The 20,476-nt window shown below is 37.0% G+C and overlaps 1 protein-coding gene across 1 annotated transcript in view; it reads right to left on the bottom strand.

The window, feature by feature from the left end:
* LOC127639456 (uncharacterized) overlaps positions 1-20,476 on the bottom strand; it is a 160,057-nt gene that overhangs the window by 73,772 nt on the left and 65,809 nt on the right. Inside the window, exons 18-22 of the mRNA XM_052121510.1 lie at positions 20,270-20,443; positions 19,874-20,047; positions 12,334-12,507; positions 6,000-6,173; positions 2,170-2,343 (exon numbers count right to left, since the gene is read on the bottom strand). Of these exons, the coding sequence (XP_051977470.1) occupies positions 2,170-2,343; positions 6,000-6,173; positions 12,334-12,507; positions 19,874-20,047; positions 20,270-20,443 (870 nt within the window). The remainder of the gene's footprint in view (positions 1-2,169; positions 2,344-5,999; positions 6,174-12,333; positions 12,508-19,873; positions 20,048-20,269; positions 20,444-20,476) is intronic.

Raw genomic sequence — 20,476 nt, 5'->3', positions numbered from 1 at the left:
TGAAGTACCTCAGTAGATGGGTGCAGAATATATAATATGTGTAATTATAGTAATATATAATTAAAATAAAGTATTGCAGAATCTATTTTCTTTTCTCTCTATATCATAATAACTCTCCTATAATTTACCTTATTTCCTTTCAAAAGGACTTTGCTCCCTTCTCACTCAAAGTGCTTACACTTGTTAAAGAGCTTGTTTAAACAAGGCTTGTTTAAAGGAGGATGCTCGGTATACTGCTGCCTTCAAAGGACATGTCCTAGCTAGCACGCAGCAATCGAAACAAGACACAGTTAGCATCAGTTATTTCTGAAGTAAGCGTAAACACCAAGACAATAAAAGCAGATTTATATTAAAATATTGCATCTGTGCATTAGGACTTGCAGTGTATATGCAGCATGACAGACCTGTCACTGTATATGTCATTAATATTTACAACATCAAGAAAACAAGAAATCCTTTTATTTCACTTGGCTGGATAACTTTAGTAGCTTTAAAATTAAATATTAATTCATCATAACCATACAGTGAAGATGTGTAATCCACAAGAATGCAGCAATGTTTACTTGAATATTGATAGGCTACTGCTGTTAGAAATTTGAGGCTGTTTTCTTAATTTGTTTCTTTGTTATTATTTTATTAATGTTTTCTTGTCTTGAATAATTACTTGAGAAGTTGAAATAATGATTATCCAATTAATTAGTTAGTATTAGATTTTGCATTAAGAATAATCTAATTTCATGGTAGATCTTACTGTAAGAGCATTATGAAAAAGTACATCTCATGCAATAAAAGTATAAGCACCCCAGACATATAACTTTGTCAATATTTAATAAAGTGTTATGATTGAAAAGGTGGACATGTCATCATCTATCTCCAAAATGGATATATCCCTTTTGGAGCTTAAAAGAGAGAATTCACATACATATAATTTTTTTTGTAAACACTCTGTGGGGTTTAAAAGACATTTTGAGGCAGCAGAAATAGCTAACCTTGTGTAAATTGCCATGTGGACATTTAACTTTATGGTAAGTTAAAATGCACGTTGTTGATCTTTTACATGCACCTGTTACAATGCAAAACTATATTTCTTAAATCAAGAAAATCCACATTAGATAACTTTTTTCTCTCTAGTAAGACATTTGATATTAGTACAAAGATGTACTGCAAAAATCTTATTCTTATTCTTTTTTGTTGATCTACTGTTAAAATATCTCAAATCCTTAAAACAAGATACATTTATTACATTTTGTTCTAGAAGCAACACTGCATAAGATATGCTGGGATAAATGTAAATGTTGGGAACAATAGAAAAACACAAAATAATAAATTATATAACTTCTTAAACATTTGTTTAATTATTATAAAAAGTAATTTACTGTAAACTGTATTTTGTTGAGATACATTACATTTATGCATTCGGCAGACGCTTTTATCCAAAGTGACTTACAGAGCCCTTATTACAGGGACAATCCCCCTGGAGCAACCTGGAGTTAAGTGTCTTACTCAAGGACACAATGGTGGTAACTGTGGGGATCGAACCAACAACCTCCTGCTTAACAGTATAGTGCTTTAGCCCACTATGCCACCACCACTCCACATTACAGTAAGTTTAAAAATGTGTTGTGGGTTTATGGGGGACCTGGATGAGTGTGCAGCTGTCCAGACTGTCCAGCTCTGGTCATCACAGAATTAATTTATGATTAAAGAAATTCTGTGTTACAACTGCTTCATTACAATTGCCCCTGGTCTCCCCTACTTTGCTGGTGATACAGTCAGTGATTTAGTTAAAAATGTAAAGCACACTTAACCAGCATTGTACCAATAACATTTTTAGGGTCCCACCATTCCATTTGGTTTGGGCTATCATTTGGTTTTCAACAGAAAAATGACCCAAAACATACCTCCAGGCTGTTTAAGAGCTATCTGACAAAGAAGTAGAATGACAGTGTGGGCTCCACAATCAACTGCATAAACCCAGTTTAAAATATTATGCAACTTAAGAGGCTGTCCCCTGGTCCTAGCTTTGCTTTGTTTGTCACCCATAGAATTATTATTTTTTTATTTATTTAGTAGGTACAATTATCTTGTTGGAATATGTGTTTAATTTTTTTTTAATAATAGGAATTCTAAATGACCACCACTATTTTTGGTGTTGCATTTTTTTCTTACCTCAGTATCTCCAGTTTACTTTGTGAATTCTCCAGTCCAGTACAGAGCTGTTTCATCCCAGAATCTTTAAGATCATTTTTGCTCATGTCCAACTCTATCAAACTGCTGGAGGCTGAAATAAGGACTGTGGCAAGAGCTGAACAGCTTTCCTCTGTTAGCTTACACATACTGAGCCTAAATGTGATAAATATAAATGTGATAGTCATTATTTTCAGATTCCAGACAAAAAGACTAAAACATCTCAAGAGTAGACAAGAAGACTAATAAATAAACTAAAAGAGTCCCAAAACTTGCCACATTAACCATTTTATTTTTCCACTCATTTGGAAAAATAAAGTCAAGTCATTTTTTAAGTAGACAGATTTATTAAGTAGATACTATGGAATGCGTTTTTTGCCACAGTTCATTAAAAATCTGATTCTGTTATTCAGATTCACAGGTAGATGTCTAAACCTGCTGGGCATTACTGCCTGCCGCACCTCCACAGATGCTTTCAGTTGTCCAACTACGGGGTCATCAGCCGGGAGCCACCTATCATGGACGTTTTGCCCCATTAATCCCGGAACATCTTGAACGTGAGCAACGTGAAAGGTGAGCTGAGAGACTTCATCAGCCGCTCCTCCAATGCCTAGTTTGGCCTGGTTTCAGTACCCCACTCAATCCCTCTCCAGAAACCTCCTGATAAGGGCTGAGTGGGTCATCAGAATAAATTCTCCCCCACCCCTTTCCTTTTCTAAATGCTACCACACTACATATTGCAATTGTTCCTTATTCCTACTTTCTCAGTTCTTCACACTCCACTTTTCATCCTTCCTTCTTAACCATAGCCAGAAGCTCCCTTTTTCTTCTGCCATTCCCTTCAGAAACTTCTTCAACGATGATCCAAAGATACCAATGTTTTTCAACAGGTGCTGCATTGATGTTCCATTAATTAAGTTCAATCATTATGACTTTCCTAGCTGAAGCCAAACATAATATTATGTCCGGCCTCAAGGAGGTAATGGTGATCTCAGAAGGACAATTTAGCTGCTGGCCAAGGTCTACCACCATTGACCAATCACTTCCATGTGCCAGGATTGACCTTTCCTCCATCTGTGCTATGCCTTGTGCGGCACTTCCCTTTTTAACAAACTCAATGTACTTTCTATGAGGAGAATTATGGCCTTTATTCTACACACCTCAAGGATCTCTGTCAGATTTTGCAGAACCTGATCATGCCACAACCTGTACCCTCCTTGTGCAAAGGCAGTCTTGCACCCAGCCAACATGTGCTGCAGATTTGCTCTTGGATTTGCAAAGAGGGGACAACAGATTTGCAAAGAGGGGACAACTCTCCTCTTTACCATACCACAGAGAAAAATTTCCAGGGCTTGGAAGAGTGTCATATATGGATCTTACTAGAAAACTTAGCCTGGCCTGGGGTATCTTCCCAAACTGGCCAGCACCCTTGCTGCTGCTGGCTGACTGCTCGAATCATATACCCTTCCTCTTCCATCTTCATTCACTCTGTCACTACCATCACTTTCTTCTGTTTTTAGAGGCTTCTGACAACAGTTTGGGAGCCATCCCTCATCCAAGGCTTTAGGTTCTTCCAACAATCTGTTACTTAAATCTTGAAACCACCCTGTTTACAACTTCCTCTGCATTCCAGGCATGACCCATTTGGACCTGAGCTTAAGATGTCCTCACTGACTTGTCTGTTGATTCCCTTAATTCTAAGAACATCCTGGCCTTCTCCTGCTTGTAACCCAGGGTGATGGACTTTAACGGCAGTTGTAAGGCATTTCTTACAAACAAGGCTATGTCTGAAAGACAATCCTCCATCCTCACCACTGAAGTGATCTAACACATATTTAGTTGTCACATCAGGCGATGATGCAATGTAAATTGATAACACCAGACCTTGTATTTGCCTGGGAGATGACAATTGTCTATATTATCCAAGCCTCTTACAGCTGCCTCAGAACCAACCCTCCCATTTGTTTATCTAATAGATCTGCTGTGTATTCTCTCCCTAAACTTTAAATGGGCTGCTCTACCATCACTGGGATTCTTTCACCAGCCACCTCAAACAATATTTGGTCGCTTCTAATTCCCTTACGACTAGAAAGGCTACATGACTTTGCTGGCTTGATCTTCATCCTGGCCCATGCCAAAAGCTCTTCCAGCCTTTTTAATAGTCTATTTTTACATGCAGCTGTCTGGAGGATACTTATGACATCATCCATATAGCTGTGCAGTGCTGGCAATCTCGCCCAAGATTGTGCACAGATTTTCAGGTCCCCATACTAATTATTTAACAAGCTCTTAACACACTCTGGTGCATGGAAAAACTCCAGTGAATAGCTGACAAGCTAATGTGAAACTGATCCATGGGCATGGATTAATATTTATAGATATTAAGTGATTATTATGAGTTAGTATCTAAAAATAATTTGAAAATTTCTCATAGTAATGACTTGATATCAAACAATAATTACTTAATATATTATGAATTAGAGAATCATGTTTTATTTGGAAACTTGCTTCCATTAGATACTATACGTATATACACACTGCATGTTCTTAATTAGTTTCTTTCTTGACTTTTATTCCAGCAAAAAGATCTAAAAATACTTAAAACAAGATGAATGTACTCAAAAAGAAACACTACTTTAGATACTTTGATTTGTTTTCATTGAGAACTGAACTGTCTTTAACCCAAGTGTGCGCCAGCAAAAAAGAAAGTGAAAACATCTGCCAGAGCAGTTTTATAGTTAAAATATAAAATATAGTTATACTCAAGATACATTCTCAAGATACAAGTCTTATATCTAAGACTATTAACCAGCTTCTCAGGTAAATGCATCTTGTTTTAAGGATAGTTAGACATTATTACTGGAAGAAAAGACAAAATAATATATAACAATATGATTTTTTATATTTAAAAAAATTATTTGGACACTGAAGTCAAACTTATAGAAGTATTACTGTTATTGATTTGGAAAACAATATAAATTATATTAATAAAATATATTAAATTATAATAATATATTTTCTAAGAACATATCACATAGCACAATTTTCAATCCAATCTTTCCAAAACTTTCTAAAGTTAATCCGTTTGTTTTAAATGTCACACCACAAGAAGGGCTGATACCTGTGGTGTAATTTCATCAATAGGGTTTAGGTCAGGACTCTGGGAGGGCCATTCTAAAACAGTGGCTGTACTCAGAATCACATGCTACCATACTACTATTACTATTTATGACATAACTATATAATGCAGAAACTTCTCAGTTCCCTTAGTGTAGTCTGGAACAAAGTTGTATTGGTAATTCGTGTTGATGTCTAAAGCAATCTGTGGCAGGGTGGAGGGCGGGGCCGGGTCGTGATCCTACACACCTATTAGGTTAACGATCTCTCTCTCTCGCACGGCCCTCTGCAGTCAGCCTTTAAACCTCACGGAGGCATAATTAGCCTAATACGGGGCCGGGTGTGTAGGATCACGACCCGGCCCCGCCCTCCACCCTGCCACACAATCATTGCCATAGTTTCTCTGTTTCTCTTAATTTAATCCACAACCATCCTATCCAGTTTGCTGGTGGTCTTTTTGTCTTTAAACCTTTTTATAATATACCAAATAATGATGGATAGAAGATTGAGGTTTTTGCATTTTCAACACAATTCAACAAACTACAAACTTTGGCAGGGAGAATTTGGATCCATTTTTGTATGTCATAAACTTGGTATGAAAAATTAGGGGAAAATAATTATTCTTATTAGCCCATATGGTTCAAAAGTTACAGTACAAGAAAAAAAGTTAATAAAATATTTACTACAGTACTCACTTCAGTTTCTCCAGTGTGCAATGGGAATTCTTTAACAGAGCACACAGATGATTGACTCCTGAGTCTCCTAATTTATTTTCACATAGATCCAGCTTTTTTAGGTGTGAAGGATTTGAATTTAGGGCTGAAGTCAAAGCTACAAAATCATTCTCTGTTAAACTGCAATTGCACAGCCTGTACAGAGAGAAAGGGACAGAGAAGTGGATATGGAAACATATATTTAGAGGACATTTGTAGATGATTATTAAAAATTGAAATTTCTGTGGTAGTTATTGCAATTCTAGGGATCTTTAGCATATGGCCAAAAAGATATTGAAAGTATAAGGAATCTTAATGAGACAGTTCACCCAAAAATGAAAATCCTGTTATCATTTACTCATACTCGTGAATTTTTTGTTTTTGTGGATCTTTTATTGTGAACCTAATTTTTAGTCTTTTTGGCACACATGTCACTGTGAAAGAGCTTTTCTCAAAGCACCCATGATGCACAATATACAAGATTTTCACTGAAACATTACTTCACCTCTGAGTTGTTTCTCACCCAAACCTATTATACACCATCAGAAGATTTGGAATATGACGCAAAAGTTGCATGACCTAATTTCATGACAGTTTTGGGTCACAGTCATTGTATTAAACAGATGGGCAGTGACATTTATTAAAACATCTCATTGTGTGTTCCACAGAAGAAATCATATGGGTTTGGAATGAGATGGGGGTGAGTCAATAATTATTGAAGTAGAATTTTTGGGTGAAATATTTCTTTCAGATGATATGGATTCTAGCTCTTTACTGGTTGTCAAACATTTAGTTCATTTTTTCTGTGGAGGATTGTAGATCAGTGTTCATTCTTTTACCACCAATGATAAGATCATTTTAAGTGTTTTTTTTAGTAAAATGTTTTGCATTTATTAACCAATTTACTGACATTAGATTTTCCAGTCTGCAGTCACAGTTTTCCAATAAAGTGCAGATCTTCTTCACTGCTGAGACTCCTAGTTTATTCCCACCCAGATCCAGCTCTCTAATGTTTGAAGGGTTTGAATTAAAAGCTGAAGCCAGTGCAGCATAACCTTTTTCTGTGATATAGCTGTTTCTCAGCCTGTGGAAAAACACAAAGCTTCAGTTGCATTCACAAATATTAAATTATTAAAGATAAAATAAAGTTAATGGCAAAAGTCTGAAAATAACAATAGAGTAGCAACATTCATTTTAAGGAAAAACATTTTAAATCTAAAGTTTTACATCTTAAGACTTGATCTTAAGAACAGTTACCGGTTTTCCAATCACAAAACACAAAACACTTGACCACTTGTGATTGGATCACTCGAAGCAAAAATTAATAGCAGGTGTAAACAAGGTCACTATCAAGTTCAAGTATTTAATAAGTGCAAAATCAAAAAAGTTCAAAAACTTACTTAAATATCTGAAGTTTGCAGTGTGAATCTTCAAGTAGATCACAGAGACTCTTTATGTTGGGGTCCCCTCCTATATTCTTACTCAGATCCAGTTCTCTCAGGAGTAAGGGGTTTTGCCCATGATTGGTGGTTAGGGAAGTACAGAATCTTTGTGCTGCACTGCTTCTTAACAACCTAAAAAAAATTATAAATCACCTTAATGGGCATTTTCCCTTAATGCTTTCTTATAAAGCTAGAATACATATTAAATAATATGTAAACAAGTTGACAAAAAAAGTGAAATCTACAGAACGAATTATGCCAGGACACTTGCATGAAGATTTTGTTCCTCTAGTTTTTAGTAAATAATTTATTGTAGAAATTAGCAACAAAATAAGAACTTCTACTACTTGGCTTAGTATTTGTGAGATCCCAAAATGCATTGTTGTTATTTGTAAGATCAGAAAATTTCTACCAAATAGAAGATAAAAAACAACTTTGACTGAGATACTATGATCAAACATTATAATCTGGCAGCAACAAATTGTTAAAACTCATTGGTTCCAGATGTGTTGATTTTAGTATTTCTGAAACTGTTGATCTCCTGGGATTTTCATGCACAGTCTCTAGAATTTACTCAGAATGGTGGCAAAAACTAAAAAACATCCAGTGAGCGGCCGTTCTGCAGATGAAAATGCCTTGTTGAAAAGAGAGATCAACAGAGAATGGCTAGATTGGCACGAGGGGGACCTACACAATATTAGGAAGGTGGTTTTAATGTTGTGGCTGATTGGTGTATAGTAATTGGGAAAATGAATATACCTTAAAATGTATTTGTAAACGTTTTATGTGATAATGATGGATAGCTTACATTGAATACATTGATTTCTTGACGTCATCTTGGCAAAAATACAGCAATCAATCTGAAAGGCGGTGTGTGGGCTCTTGAACATGATGAACTCTGGGATAAACTTATCCTGAAAGACCACTCATGAAAATCTGTTTAATGTCAGGGTATAGTAATCTAAAGCATCTATTAGCTCTGATTTCCAACATCACTTAATTTCTCTTATGTGTAATGTGCTGATTGGGAAAATTAAAAACTGTGAGCTTATTTCTATGATCGTATCTCAAATAAATGGATAGATGATTTGAATGGTTAGATTTTTATCTAGCAACATGGACTTTATTTTTCTCCAATTGAGAACTTCAGCAATTCATCAGCACCTTATCTGAGAGAAATTAAGTGGTGTTGGAAATCAGAGCTAATAGATGTTTTAGATTACTATACCCTGACTTTATAAAGATCTTCATGAGTGGTCTTTCAGGATAAGTATATCCCAGTATATCCCAGAATTCATCATGTTCAAGAGCCCACACCCCACCTTTCTGCGTGATTGCCGTATTTTTGCCAAGATGACGTCAAGAAATCAGAAGGGGAACAATAATAAATATAGCTGCAAGCAGCGATGGCGGGCCCAAGCCGGTGGCACCGCCACCCCCGTGTCTTTAGGGTTGCTGTGCACGATGGGCAATAACGTAACCTCGCTTTGACTGTCGAGAAGATGTGTGCTGTAGAGCTTGCACTGCAAAAGTGCACATTGAGGGCACATATCGACCACAAAGTATGCGTGAGCACCCTTCCGATACCTAAAATGAAAAATGAAACACCCTACGGTCTCATGGAGTTAATGGACACATGAAATAAGTACACAAGACTGAAAATTCATATGAAGTGTGCCATTTGGGACAGGGCCTATGACCGTGAACCACAATAGTCACATCTATGAGATAGTTCAAATGAAGAATAATTTTTGATGTCATAGGTCAATATCTTTTGCAGCACTTAAATGTGTTAATCCAGAAGGCCAATATTTATCTGGAGGTCTTTGTACAGGTTTATCAATGTAATTATAATTTACGCTTATGTGTTCCTATGATATGCAATGGAAGTACATTTTTATGTTTAACATGGGTGTATTCACAATACATAGCATACTGATATAATATCTTAAGATTATTTATCATTATGTTAAGTACATCACACAAATTTGACTGTATTCACCTGTAATGTCTCCAATAAGTACAGTATATATTGGCCTGTATGGCCATGATATATTGCCTTAGCTAGACTTTAGCTAACCTATTACATTAGCTAGTAGCTCATGAGTCATGAATGTTAGCAAGACACAAGTTAACTATATTTGCTTTTGGCTAATTAGCTGTATAGTCGAGGCACTGTACACGCACGCGGAGGGAGGGAGGGAGGGCGGCATCGACAAAATCTCATCTACCGACCTGATGTTTTGATTTTTTATTTAATAAATATATTTGTTTGACAGGGAAGCTGTGCGTAAACAGGAATATATATATATATTAATTTATTTATAAAAATAAATAAAAAACACATCCCAGAAAAAAGGGCACTTTCTCTCGAGGAAGAAAAAGGGCAGGTGCTCAAGCCCCCTTTGATGTCTATGTGTGCACGTGCCTGAGGGTGAGTAAATGATGAGAGAAATATCTTTTTGGGGTAAACTCATTTTATTTGAAAGACTATCTAGGCACATAATAACACTGCATTGCTGTGACTGTTTATAACAATTTCAAAATGTACAAGCTCACACTTTAAATGGTCAGTGCTTTGATTTTTAAATCATTAAAATAGCAACAGATCAGAGAAAAAATGGAGATTGAGTGATTATTTTTACATTTTACATGCCATTCAAAAACGTGGCATTTTACAACGTAAGAGAGAAATAAAAAAAACTTAAAATAATACCATTTGTACTTTTCAATGACTTGGGATGTCTATGTTCAGGGCGATTTGGAGCTTCAAAGTTCCAACAGAGAAATTCCCTCCCCCTCCCCTCCCCACACACACACACACACACAGACAGAATGGCATGGCCACTATGTCTGTCAGAGAGAGACAGAGAGAGAGAAAAACACAGAATGGGAGGGGTCACTCTGTCAGAGAGAGAAAAATTCCAAGAAATCCACATTCAAACCACAATATCTGACTTTCTGTTGGTCGGAGCTAATGACTGTATATTAGAAAGTTGTTCGGCTCGACGAGAACAATATACACGCCGAGTTTTGTAACTGTAGATAGAACTAACTAAGTTATAACACACTTTATGTGTCCTTTTTTAGTCCTAAATCAATTTCCTCGCCACGGCCAAACCGTTCGAGATATCAAAAATCCGTCTGGAATGTAGCATCCTCAATGTCTTGACTTCATGCCGACCGAGTTTGGTGGCGATTGGATTCATTCTCTAGGAGGAATATATATAATTCCAGAGCATGTGTTTCCAAACAACCCATAATAGCCGACTTCCTGTTGGGCTGGCGTAAAACTTAGAGCACGAAAGTTGTTCGGCCCGATGAGATCTATAAGTGTACCGAGTTTCATATTATTACATGCAAGCATGTTTGATATACGGACAAGTGTTCGAATCCCATTCCAGGGGGCGCTGTCGAGCCCCCCTGCCACGCCCGGGTACCAGCTTCGGCCCGGCCCTGATGGCCGCGGGTTCCGACCCGTGTGCAAAGTTTCAAGAGTTTTCGAGCACGTTAAGGGCCCCAAAACCTTGAAAAACAAAAATAAAAGCATTCTCACTCAACAGCCAAATCACCCCCTCCCCACAGACACAGAGAGACGTAGGGTCAGTGAGAGAGGGAGAGAAAATTCTCCAAAACATCCACATTCAAACCAAAATATCTGACTTTCTATTGGTCTGAGCTAAAGACTGTAAATTAGAAAGTTGTCCGGCTCGATGAGAACAATATAATTACTGAGTTTTGTGACTGTGGGTCAAAGTATAAACCAACCCCCTCACTTTTGTCAAAAGGTGGCGCTACTGAGCCCCTGCACCACGCCCGTTTCTGAAACTTTGCACATGTCTACTGGCTAATAAATGTGATGTGTCTATCGAGTTTCATGCAATTTGAAGTATGCTAAGAGTCTCAAAAGCATCAAAAAAGAATATTCGAGTTTGAAGCGTTGCCGCGGCGACAGTATCGAAGATATCAATAATCCTTTCACATGTCTACATCTGCCCTGTGTTTACATTATACACCTAAAGTTTTAAGTAAATCGGGTAAAAATAAGAGGGTGATTTCAAAGCATTTTGAAAGTGACACACTTCCTTCTGCAAGTTGGTGGCGCTATAACTTTGACTCACAATAGTCACATCCATGCGATCGGCCTCTTACAGCGAACACACTGCTGAAGTTTCATCGAGAGCAATTAATGTATGCAGAAGTTATAACACACTTCCTGTTTCTCTTTTCGCGCCATCATTTCGTTTCCTCGCCACGGCCAAACCGTTCGACATATCAAAAATCCGCCGGCAATTTTTCATCCTCAATGTCTTGACTTCATGCTGACCGAAGTTTCGTGGTGATTGGTGGAATTCTCTAGGAGGAGTATTTCAAATTCCATTGCATCGCTTTCCAAAAACCCTAAATAGACGATTTCCTGTTGGCCTGAGGTAAAAAGTAAAAGTATGAAGGATATATGAAACGATGAGATCTATATGTGTACCGAAGTTTCATATTATTACATGCAAGCGTGTTTGATTTATGGACCAAGTTTTGGACCTCGTTCCAGGGGCGCCGCCGAGCCCCCTGCCACGCCCCGGTACCAGCTTCAGCCCGGCCCTAATGGCCGCGGGTTCTGACCCATGTGCAAAGTTTCAAGAGTTTTCGAGCACGTTAAGAGCCCCAAAAGTGCCCCAATAGTCGTAAAAAAAATAATAATAATAGTAATCCTAACGAAAACAATAGGGCCTTGCCTTTTCAAGGCTTGGGCCCTAATAAAACTGTCTTGTTCCTCCAAAATTCTCAGCGGTGAGACATTTGATGAAATCTGATTCAAATTGATAATTTTTTAAAATATTTTTAAAGCTTTTATTTTTTCTTGATCAAATACTCACTTCAGTGTGTTCAGTTTACATTTTGGATCCTGTAGTAAATCATAGAGAAGTTTCACTCCTGATTCTCCAGGGTCATTTCCTATGAGATTCAGCTCTATCAGGTGAGAAGGGTTTGAATTCAGAGCTGAAGAAAGAGCTATATATCCTTCTTCAGTAATATTGCAGTCTGAAAGTCTAGGGAGACAAAATACTGAATTAAATGAATAATAACTTCTACGAAAGGTTCAGACTGTTTAATTAAACAGAATGTCAAAAGAACACTAGTTGCTGACATGACTAAAGTGCAGCCCAAAGGATCAGAACAAAGAACAGACAAACTAAGTGATCGCTTCTACAGTTCAATGATTTTTAAACAGAAAAGTAAGAATCTATATTCTCAGAACTACTGCATATTACAGTAAATGCTATAATTAGTTTGAGATTTTAACTGCATAACATAATTCAGTCATCTTAAATATAATATTACTATATTGTAACTGTATTACTCTGTATTGTTCAAAATCTAAATGACCAGATACTGTAGTACTCTTGTGACAGTCTTTGGGAGTAAATGCTTATTAAAACGCTGTTAAGCCAATAGTCATTCACTTTTCTTATGAGAAGGGAAAGGGAATATTGGATTATATAGCAGATAGCTCCTCACCTCAGTATCTCCAGTTTGCATGCATGTTTCCCCAGTCCATCAGAAAGTAGCTTAATTCCTGAATCCTGCAGATTATTATTGCTCAGGTCAAGCTCTCTGAGACTGATGGAGTCTGAACTGAGAACTGTAGCTAGAGCTGAACAGCTTTTTTCTGACAGGTCACAGCCTTTGAACCTTAAAGTTACATATACAACAATTAATCTTTAAATTACCAAACAACATTAACTGTGTTCTGCACATAATACTCCTAAAAGGTAAGTAAAAGACTTAAAGATGTGTTCAAGTTTGTCAATTCTGCAATAATTTTACCATAGAACATTTTTACGACTCATCCCTTGTTTATATAAAAAAGCAAAGTTGCGGTTACAGTAACTAATTTACAATTGACCTGAATGCTGTCATTCCATAATCCTTTAAAAACAGTTTCAAAAGTATAGCCATGTAACGTAAACATTTAAAAAAAAATGTAGTTTCATAAAATTCTTTATATATACAGGGATTACAGGGTTTACCAGTGCAATGTATGTCAAGACGACAAAGTTGTAATACTGGATATAACTTTACAGAGAAATCTTAGTAAGCAATTTTATCACACTAAAATCATGTTCACATGTATATCGATTATGTCTTGAAGCTATACTTTTGAAACTGTGTGTATTTTAATGTTTATGGACTGGCCCCTTTTCACTTCCATTGCAAGAGCCTAACTCTAACTGTGATTTTTGCTTTTTTAAATAAACAAGGGACAAGTAAATTCATTTTTGTGGTAATCATTATTATGCCACAAATGATGTTGATTAAATTTAACTTGCATTGAACACAGAATATTTCTTTATGTCAGAACAAAAATTAAATACTGACCCAAGTTTCTTTAGTTTACAGTGTGAGTCCTGCAGAAGAGAACAGATCAACTCCACTTCTGAATCTCCTGGTTTACTCTTACTCAGATCTAAGTCTCTCAGGAGTAAAGGCTGGAACTGAGAGGTATAGCCTAAACTTGAGGTCAAATATTCACATCCTTTCTGTGCATCAGCACCATTTATCAACCTGCAGAGGAAATTAACTGATACATTAATGCTATAATGACACTGGAGAGAAGTTAACAACCAAGTGTAGGTATAGTAGCCAAGCACTGTTCTCAGGAAAACATATGACCAAATGAAAAGAGGCATGCTCTTTTGATCAAAACAAAATCACAAGTAATGAGAGAACAGTAACTGTAAAACTGAAAAATAAGAAGAGTAGTTCCTACATGACTTCACTTCAGGAAAAAGTCTTAGATTACTGCTGCCTTGCTGCCTTGGTGATCAGCTGTAATAGCACATTACCCAGATGTCTATTTGATATGTTTTCATCTGGAAGATGTATTTTTTAGGTTGTTTGCACATCTGCAATTACCTCCTGGGTGTCAATAAGACATTCAGCAGATGTCTTTGACACATTTATGATTTAGAATGAATGTAAATCTGCTCTATCAAAACCTTTATCAGATGTTAATTAGAATGCAGTGCTTTACAGATGAAACAATCATAAACAAACATCCCAAAGATGTGCGTGTGCTATCTGGGTAGTGCCCTACAGATTTATGTTACTTATGGAGTTACACTTTTTGTACTTGGTCTCTTAAAATGAGCCCCAGGGGAGGCGCAGCACAGGGGGAAGAAAAAAATAAAGGTTCACGTTTGTACACATCTGTACTGCAAGCTTGCGTGTCACAGTGCGTGTTATGCATATGCATGTTGCAAAATGGACACTTTGTAGTGTCTACAATACAAAAGTCAACAGGAGAGGAGGCAGATTCTGGGCCAAGCAAAAAAAATGATCGAAGTATGATCACGAATATTTAAATTTGGGATTTTCGTGGACCGGTCCTGATGATGCGCCGCTGCCACAGTGTATTATTTGCAAAGAGGTGATAGCAAATGATAGTATGAGACCCTGTAAGCTCTGGTATCACTTTGAGGCCAAGCTCTAGTTTGGTGGCCAAGCCACTGGAATTTTTTGACAGAAAGCTGAAAGAATCGCAAACACAAAAGAGAGAAATCCAGACCTTTAGCTCTGTTAATTCTAAGGCGACTGCAGCATCATATAGCCTTGCTTTTTGTATAGGAGTGAGTTTCCCCACCGCTCTCAAAAGGCTATGAAAGTCCTCATCCCCTTCACCTCCAATTACTTATATGAGTGTGGGTTTTTCCGCTTTGACCCTGCTTAAAAGCAAATACCGATCAAGGCTGCTGGTGGAGGAGGATTTACATTTATTCCTTTCCACCACGTAGCCCTGCATCAATCATCTGTGCACATCAAAAAGTGGAAGTTATTTTTATGCATTTGATACTGTGACAAAACAGTGCTGTTCATCTAGCTGATGTTGTTTGATGTCTTATGTTTTCAAAGTTGAAATGTCTTAAGTAGCCTAAAATAGCCCGTGGCTGTTAATGAACATGTTTCCAGTTTAGTTATTTGACCGTCAGGGGGCACGGCTGTCTTCAAGTTCTCTAGGGGGAGGCTCACTTTCACCCAATTTGAAAACCCCTGTTTTTGATAGTCTTTTACTGGTAACATTTGTTAATCTCACATTCCGCACAGAGACACACATACTGTAGTACATATAACTGAAAATAAATTAAATTCATCCAACTAGCAGCTAGCAAGATTTGAGTGCCAAAACTTTATTGGTGAAATGTTAATCCTAATCTTAAAACTAATTCAATATAATTTAGTTTTTGTTTGTTACTCACCTCAGTGTTTTCAGTTTACAGTTTGTCTCCTGTAGTAAATCATCGAGCAGTTTCACTCCTGATTCTCCAGGGTCATTTACTCTGAGATCCAGCTCAATTAGGTGTGAAGGGTTGAATCTCAGAACTGAAGACAGAGCTTTATATCCTTCTTGAGTAATACTGCATTCTGAAATGCTAGAGTAGAAAAAATAAACATGTGTGTCTTATTAACTGAGCAATTATTTACAGTTATAAGGATTTCAAAGGAAAGTTCTCAAAGATTTTAAGAATTTATTAACATAATTATGATATTTATCTTTTTATTAGTCACAATTAATTGTGGTAGATGGTCCATTTACTTTACTATAACCAAAATATATTCACTTTACACTTTAGTCTTAAAACTTGAAAGACACTTGTTAGTCATCATTTAATTTAATTATTTTAATTTGGTAAAATGTTCTGTTTTTGAAGATAGAGTTAATTACAAATTTTTACAGGCATTAGTCTTTGATTAAAGTTAATGTACGCATGCCAAAAAATTAGTTAACATACTGTAATTTAAATGTATGCAAAATCTCCTGCCGTTTTTCAGTGGACCTTTTTCAATAATATAATCAAATGGGCTGATTCAGTTCATATCACATTTTATTGGCAAGAATAAGAAACTATACATACAGATATCAAACCAATTGAAGACTGAAGTTGAATTTTGTCAAACTTTAAAATCTCAAAACTATTATTTTCTCTTGGTACCATTCAGTCTCTGTCACGCCCATGCTGGGTCTCTCGTGCAATTTCATTTTTGACACTTAGGGTCAACTCTTAATCATGCAAATTAACACATCAAATTTCCCAGCTTGAAATTTGGAGTTCAAGTGTATGTCCCATGTCCATGTTGAGCCTAACTGCACAGTTTATTAATCAAAACTTCAAACTACAAAAAGTTGTTCTTCATTCTCAAGAGTTTTCAGGGTCACACACCGTGGAGGCTCTTGCTGCTGCATTCAGCAACATGTTTCGAGCATGGGGAATCCCGAAAGAAAAAGTGCAGGTTATTCTAAGGGATAATGCCAAGAACATGGTAAAGGCCATGAGGGATGCGGACCTACCCAGCCTGCCATGCATCGCTCATACACTCCAGCTCGCCGTGGCTGAGGGAGTTTTGTCACAACGCAGCATCGCTCATATACTAGCCTCTGGAAGACGCATCGTCTGTCATTTCAAACACTCCAAGCTGGCTTACTCCCGACTTCAAAGTATTCAGAAACAACTTGGCCAGCCTATCAAGAGGCTACAGCAAGATGTACCTACCAGGTGGAACAGTACTGTATATATACTACAAAGTCTGTTGGAACAGAAACGTGCCCTGTGTGCTTATGGAGCTGACTATAACTTGCCTTCCATGATCACAGGCTGCCAGTGGAAATTGGTGGAAAATATGATTTCTCTACTCGCCCCATTTGAAGAGCTCACACTACAGATCAGCTCATCAACCACATCGGCTGCAGATGTTATACCATCCATCAGAGCTTTAACTCGTCTTCTTGAGAAAACAGCAGAGACTAACCATGGTGTAAAAACTTCGAAAGCCACGTTGATGGAAGCAGTCCAGAACAGATTCACTGACATTTAATCTAAGCACCTGTATACCATACAGTGCTCTATCTGAGGTGAGAAAACTTTATTCACACATTCTTCACATTTCTGTGTGTGTGTGTGTGTCCATCCAGCTGTGTTGCTGTCAGAGCAAATTAAAGAGCAGGTGAGAAAGAAGGTAAATGAGTATTTTTAAAACATTTCAATTCAGAATCTATATAAATTTAAAAATCTATAAGTTTGATAACACTGGTATGGCTCCCCAATTCATATTGCAAGAATATCTAGCTTGGCCTAAATGATTGATAAAAGGAGCTATTGCTGAAATGAATTCAGTGTTGTTGTGCTATTCTTTTGTAGGCAGTAGGCTGCTGGCATTTCCTTCAAATTCGTTAATAATAAGACTTACAGAATAAAAACGCAAATTTGGAGTAGGCTATGAGGCCAAGACTATGACTAATCAAAACAAGAGCCAAGCATAACCTATGAAATGCTGAATAAGTAATAGAAAATGTCTTATTCTCTATTTTCTTTTTTCTTATGCTGTTACATATTTATTTTCTAGAATGGAGCAACTGTACCTTAACACATTTTCCCCTCGGGGATCAATAAATTATTTCTGATTCAGATTTGTTTTTAAATAAATTAACTGTTATGTTTTTCTGTCTTTATACCTAATTAAAAGGTATAAAGACAGATATTTCCCAGATGCACTCAAGCCCCAGATATGTGGGCTGCTTTCTGATGTCGTGGACACTGGACTGGAGCAGCAGAATGGTTAGGTGTGTTTGGCAGTGAGCGGCTCCGAGCCCCCAGAGAAAGTCCCATGAGCTGGCTCCTTGCATGCCATGTATGCTGAGTTGTTGAATGAAGATGGGGAACATGGTGGCGGTGACATCAGCAGCTCAACAACATCACAGATGAACCTCTACCTATCGGAGCCAGTTATCCCACAGAGCGGACAGCCGCTTGTTTTTTGGCAGGACAATAAAATATGTTTTCCCGCTCTCACACAAGCAGCACAAACCTACCTCTGTGCCCCGTGTACAACTGTACACGCACATTTTTAGCACAGCAGGGAATATTGTAGATGAGAAGAAGAACAAGCTGTCTGGGAAAAATGCGGAGATGCTTATATTTATAAAGAAAAACATGCCATTGATGCTTAAGATGTAATCCTTGGTAGATATGTATCTACTAATCTATATCCCCCCTCTCTCTTTCTGTACTCTGCTCTCCCTCTCTCTACTCCTCTCTAAAAGCCCACAAAACCTGACTGAGCTTTCCAGAACAAAAAGTGGCTACTCCAGAGTTTATCATTGACTCATGATGCAAAACCGTAATGACAGTGCAGCTGTGGTTCTGTTAGTGTCAGCTGTGTTTCTTGACATGCCAAGAGATGTGAACTTACAATGGGCCTGGCTTGTTAGGCCTGCCCTGAGATGTGAGATAAAGTGACATATAGATAAATACAGATAGGGAGGTACAGGTTTTTTTTTTTCTTTATTGCCCGTGGTCCTTTATCTCCTAAATGCAGAGAGAAATTGATGGCTGACTGACTCAAAACAATATTTTGTCTATAGCCTTTATTGAAGTAAATTTATAAAGATTCTGTTCTTGTAATTTATTCCACAGGAAAGCTATATTTGTTAAGCTGTTCTCAATAACCAAATTGTGTCTCTAAGTGAGGGAGTGGAATATGTTGCACATGTTTCCTACCAAGAAATATACAGTTGTCAGTTCATGATACTTTATTATCTCTTTATTTTAATACTTAATATACATTGTTGTTAAGAATAGTTAAATAAATAAATAATGCTACATAAATAGAAGGCTTCAAATAGACCCTGTGATCGGTGATCGGCCCCAAAAATACTGAACGGAGCACCCTTAGACCTGAACATTAAAATTAGTTAATTTAAATTAATATAAATTACTTTGCTAAGACTGAATATTGATTCTAAAAATAATCCATCAATAAAGTAGACTACAGTACACAACAGTAGAAATAGGCTTTATTTTCCTTTGAACCGTTGCTGTAAGCTGTATCTTATTTTCACAAGAGCTGAAGGAAAAGAAAACGTCAACTTGTAAGCCCAATGAGGTCAAACTTTTTCCACAACAAAGCATTCCCCGCACAGCTTGTATTGTGTCAGAGCTCTTGGGAGGGAAGCTCCTCCTCACTTTTTGAAAAGGTGACCAGGGTTGATAAACACACAATCAAATAAATTAATTTTGCTTCATACACCAAAGCCATTAGCATCATACCTGTGCTGCCTACCATTTAGTAGGTCTGTTAGCCTACAGATATGCACATTTCCTGCTTTAAAGCCCTGCATATCATGATATATTGTAAAATAACCCTTAAGCATTAGATATTGTGGTAGTCAACTGCTCAGCATTTACTGTAACTGAGCAAAGCATTATAAAACAATGACTGTGAGAATCTATGCATCTGGGTCTAATCAGAGAGGATATAAAGATAAAGAGCAATTTAAAGACAGTTCTGGGCTTCAACTTTATACCCATGTAAACCTCTAGTACTCATCTCAATTCATGTTTAGATAAACCAAATTCAAACCTCAGTTTCTCCAGTTGGCATTGTGAATTTTCCAGTAGAGAGCAGATCTTTTCTACCCCCGAGTCTCCTAGTTTATTTCCACTCAGTTCCAGCTCTCTGATGTATGAAGGGTTTAAATTTAAAGATGAAGTCAGAGCAGCACATCCTTCTTCTGTCATAGAGATATAATTAAACCTAAAGGAAATACAACAAAGAAAAAATGCATACAATTATTGTGAGAAACTTGCAAATATGCCTGGAATATGAGCTTGTTTTATCATTTGAACTTAGAGGAATATGTTGGATAGAGGTATGATAACTATAGTGACTTTTTTTAGCTATTGATATAATAGGTAATTATATTTTATCCACCAATATGATATTTATGTGTTAATTTTGATTTATAAATATACTCACTTCAGCTTCATTAGTCTACACTCTTTATTCTCAAACAGAGTGCAGATCTTCTTTATTCCTGAGTCTCCAAGTTTACTTAGACTCAGATCGAGTTCTTTCAGGTTTGAAGGGTTTAAAATCAAAGCTTTCGCAAGAGCAGCACAACCTTCTTCTGTAATACAGCTGTTATTGAGGCTGTATAAACATAAAACATCAGTTTCATAAAAA

This window comes from Xyrauchen texanus, chromosome 48, assembly GCF_025860055.1.
Source record: "Xyrauchen texanus isolate HMW12.3.18 chromosome 48, RBS_HiC_50CHRs, whole genome shotgun sequence".
Classification (NCBI taxonomy): Eukaryota; Metazoa; Chordata; class Actinopteri; order Cypriniformes; family Catostomidae; genus Xyrauchen; species Xyrauchen texanus.
The sequence above is the reverse complement of the archived record's forward strand: the minus strand, read 5'-3'. Positions and strand labels throughout refer to the sequence as shown.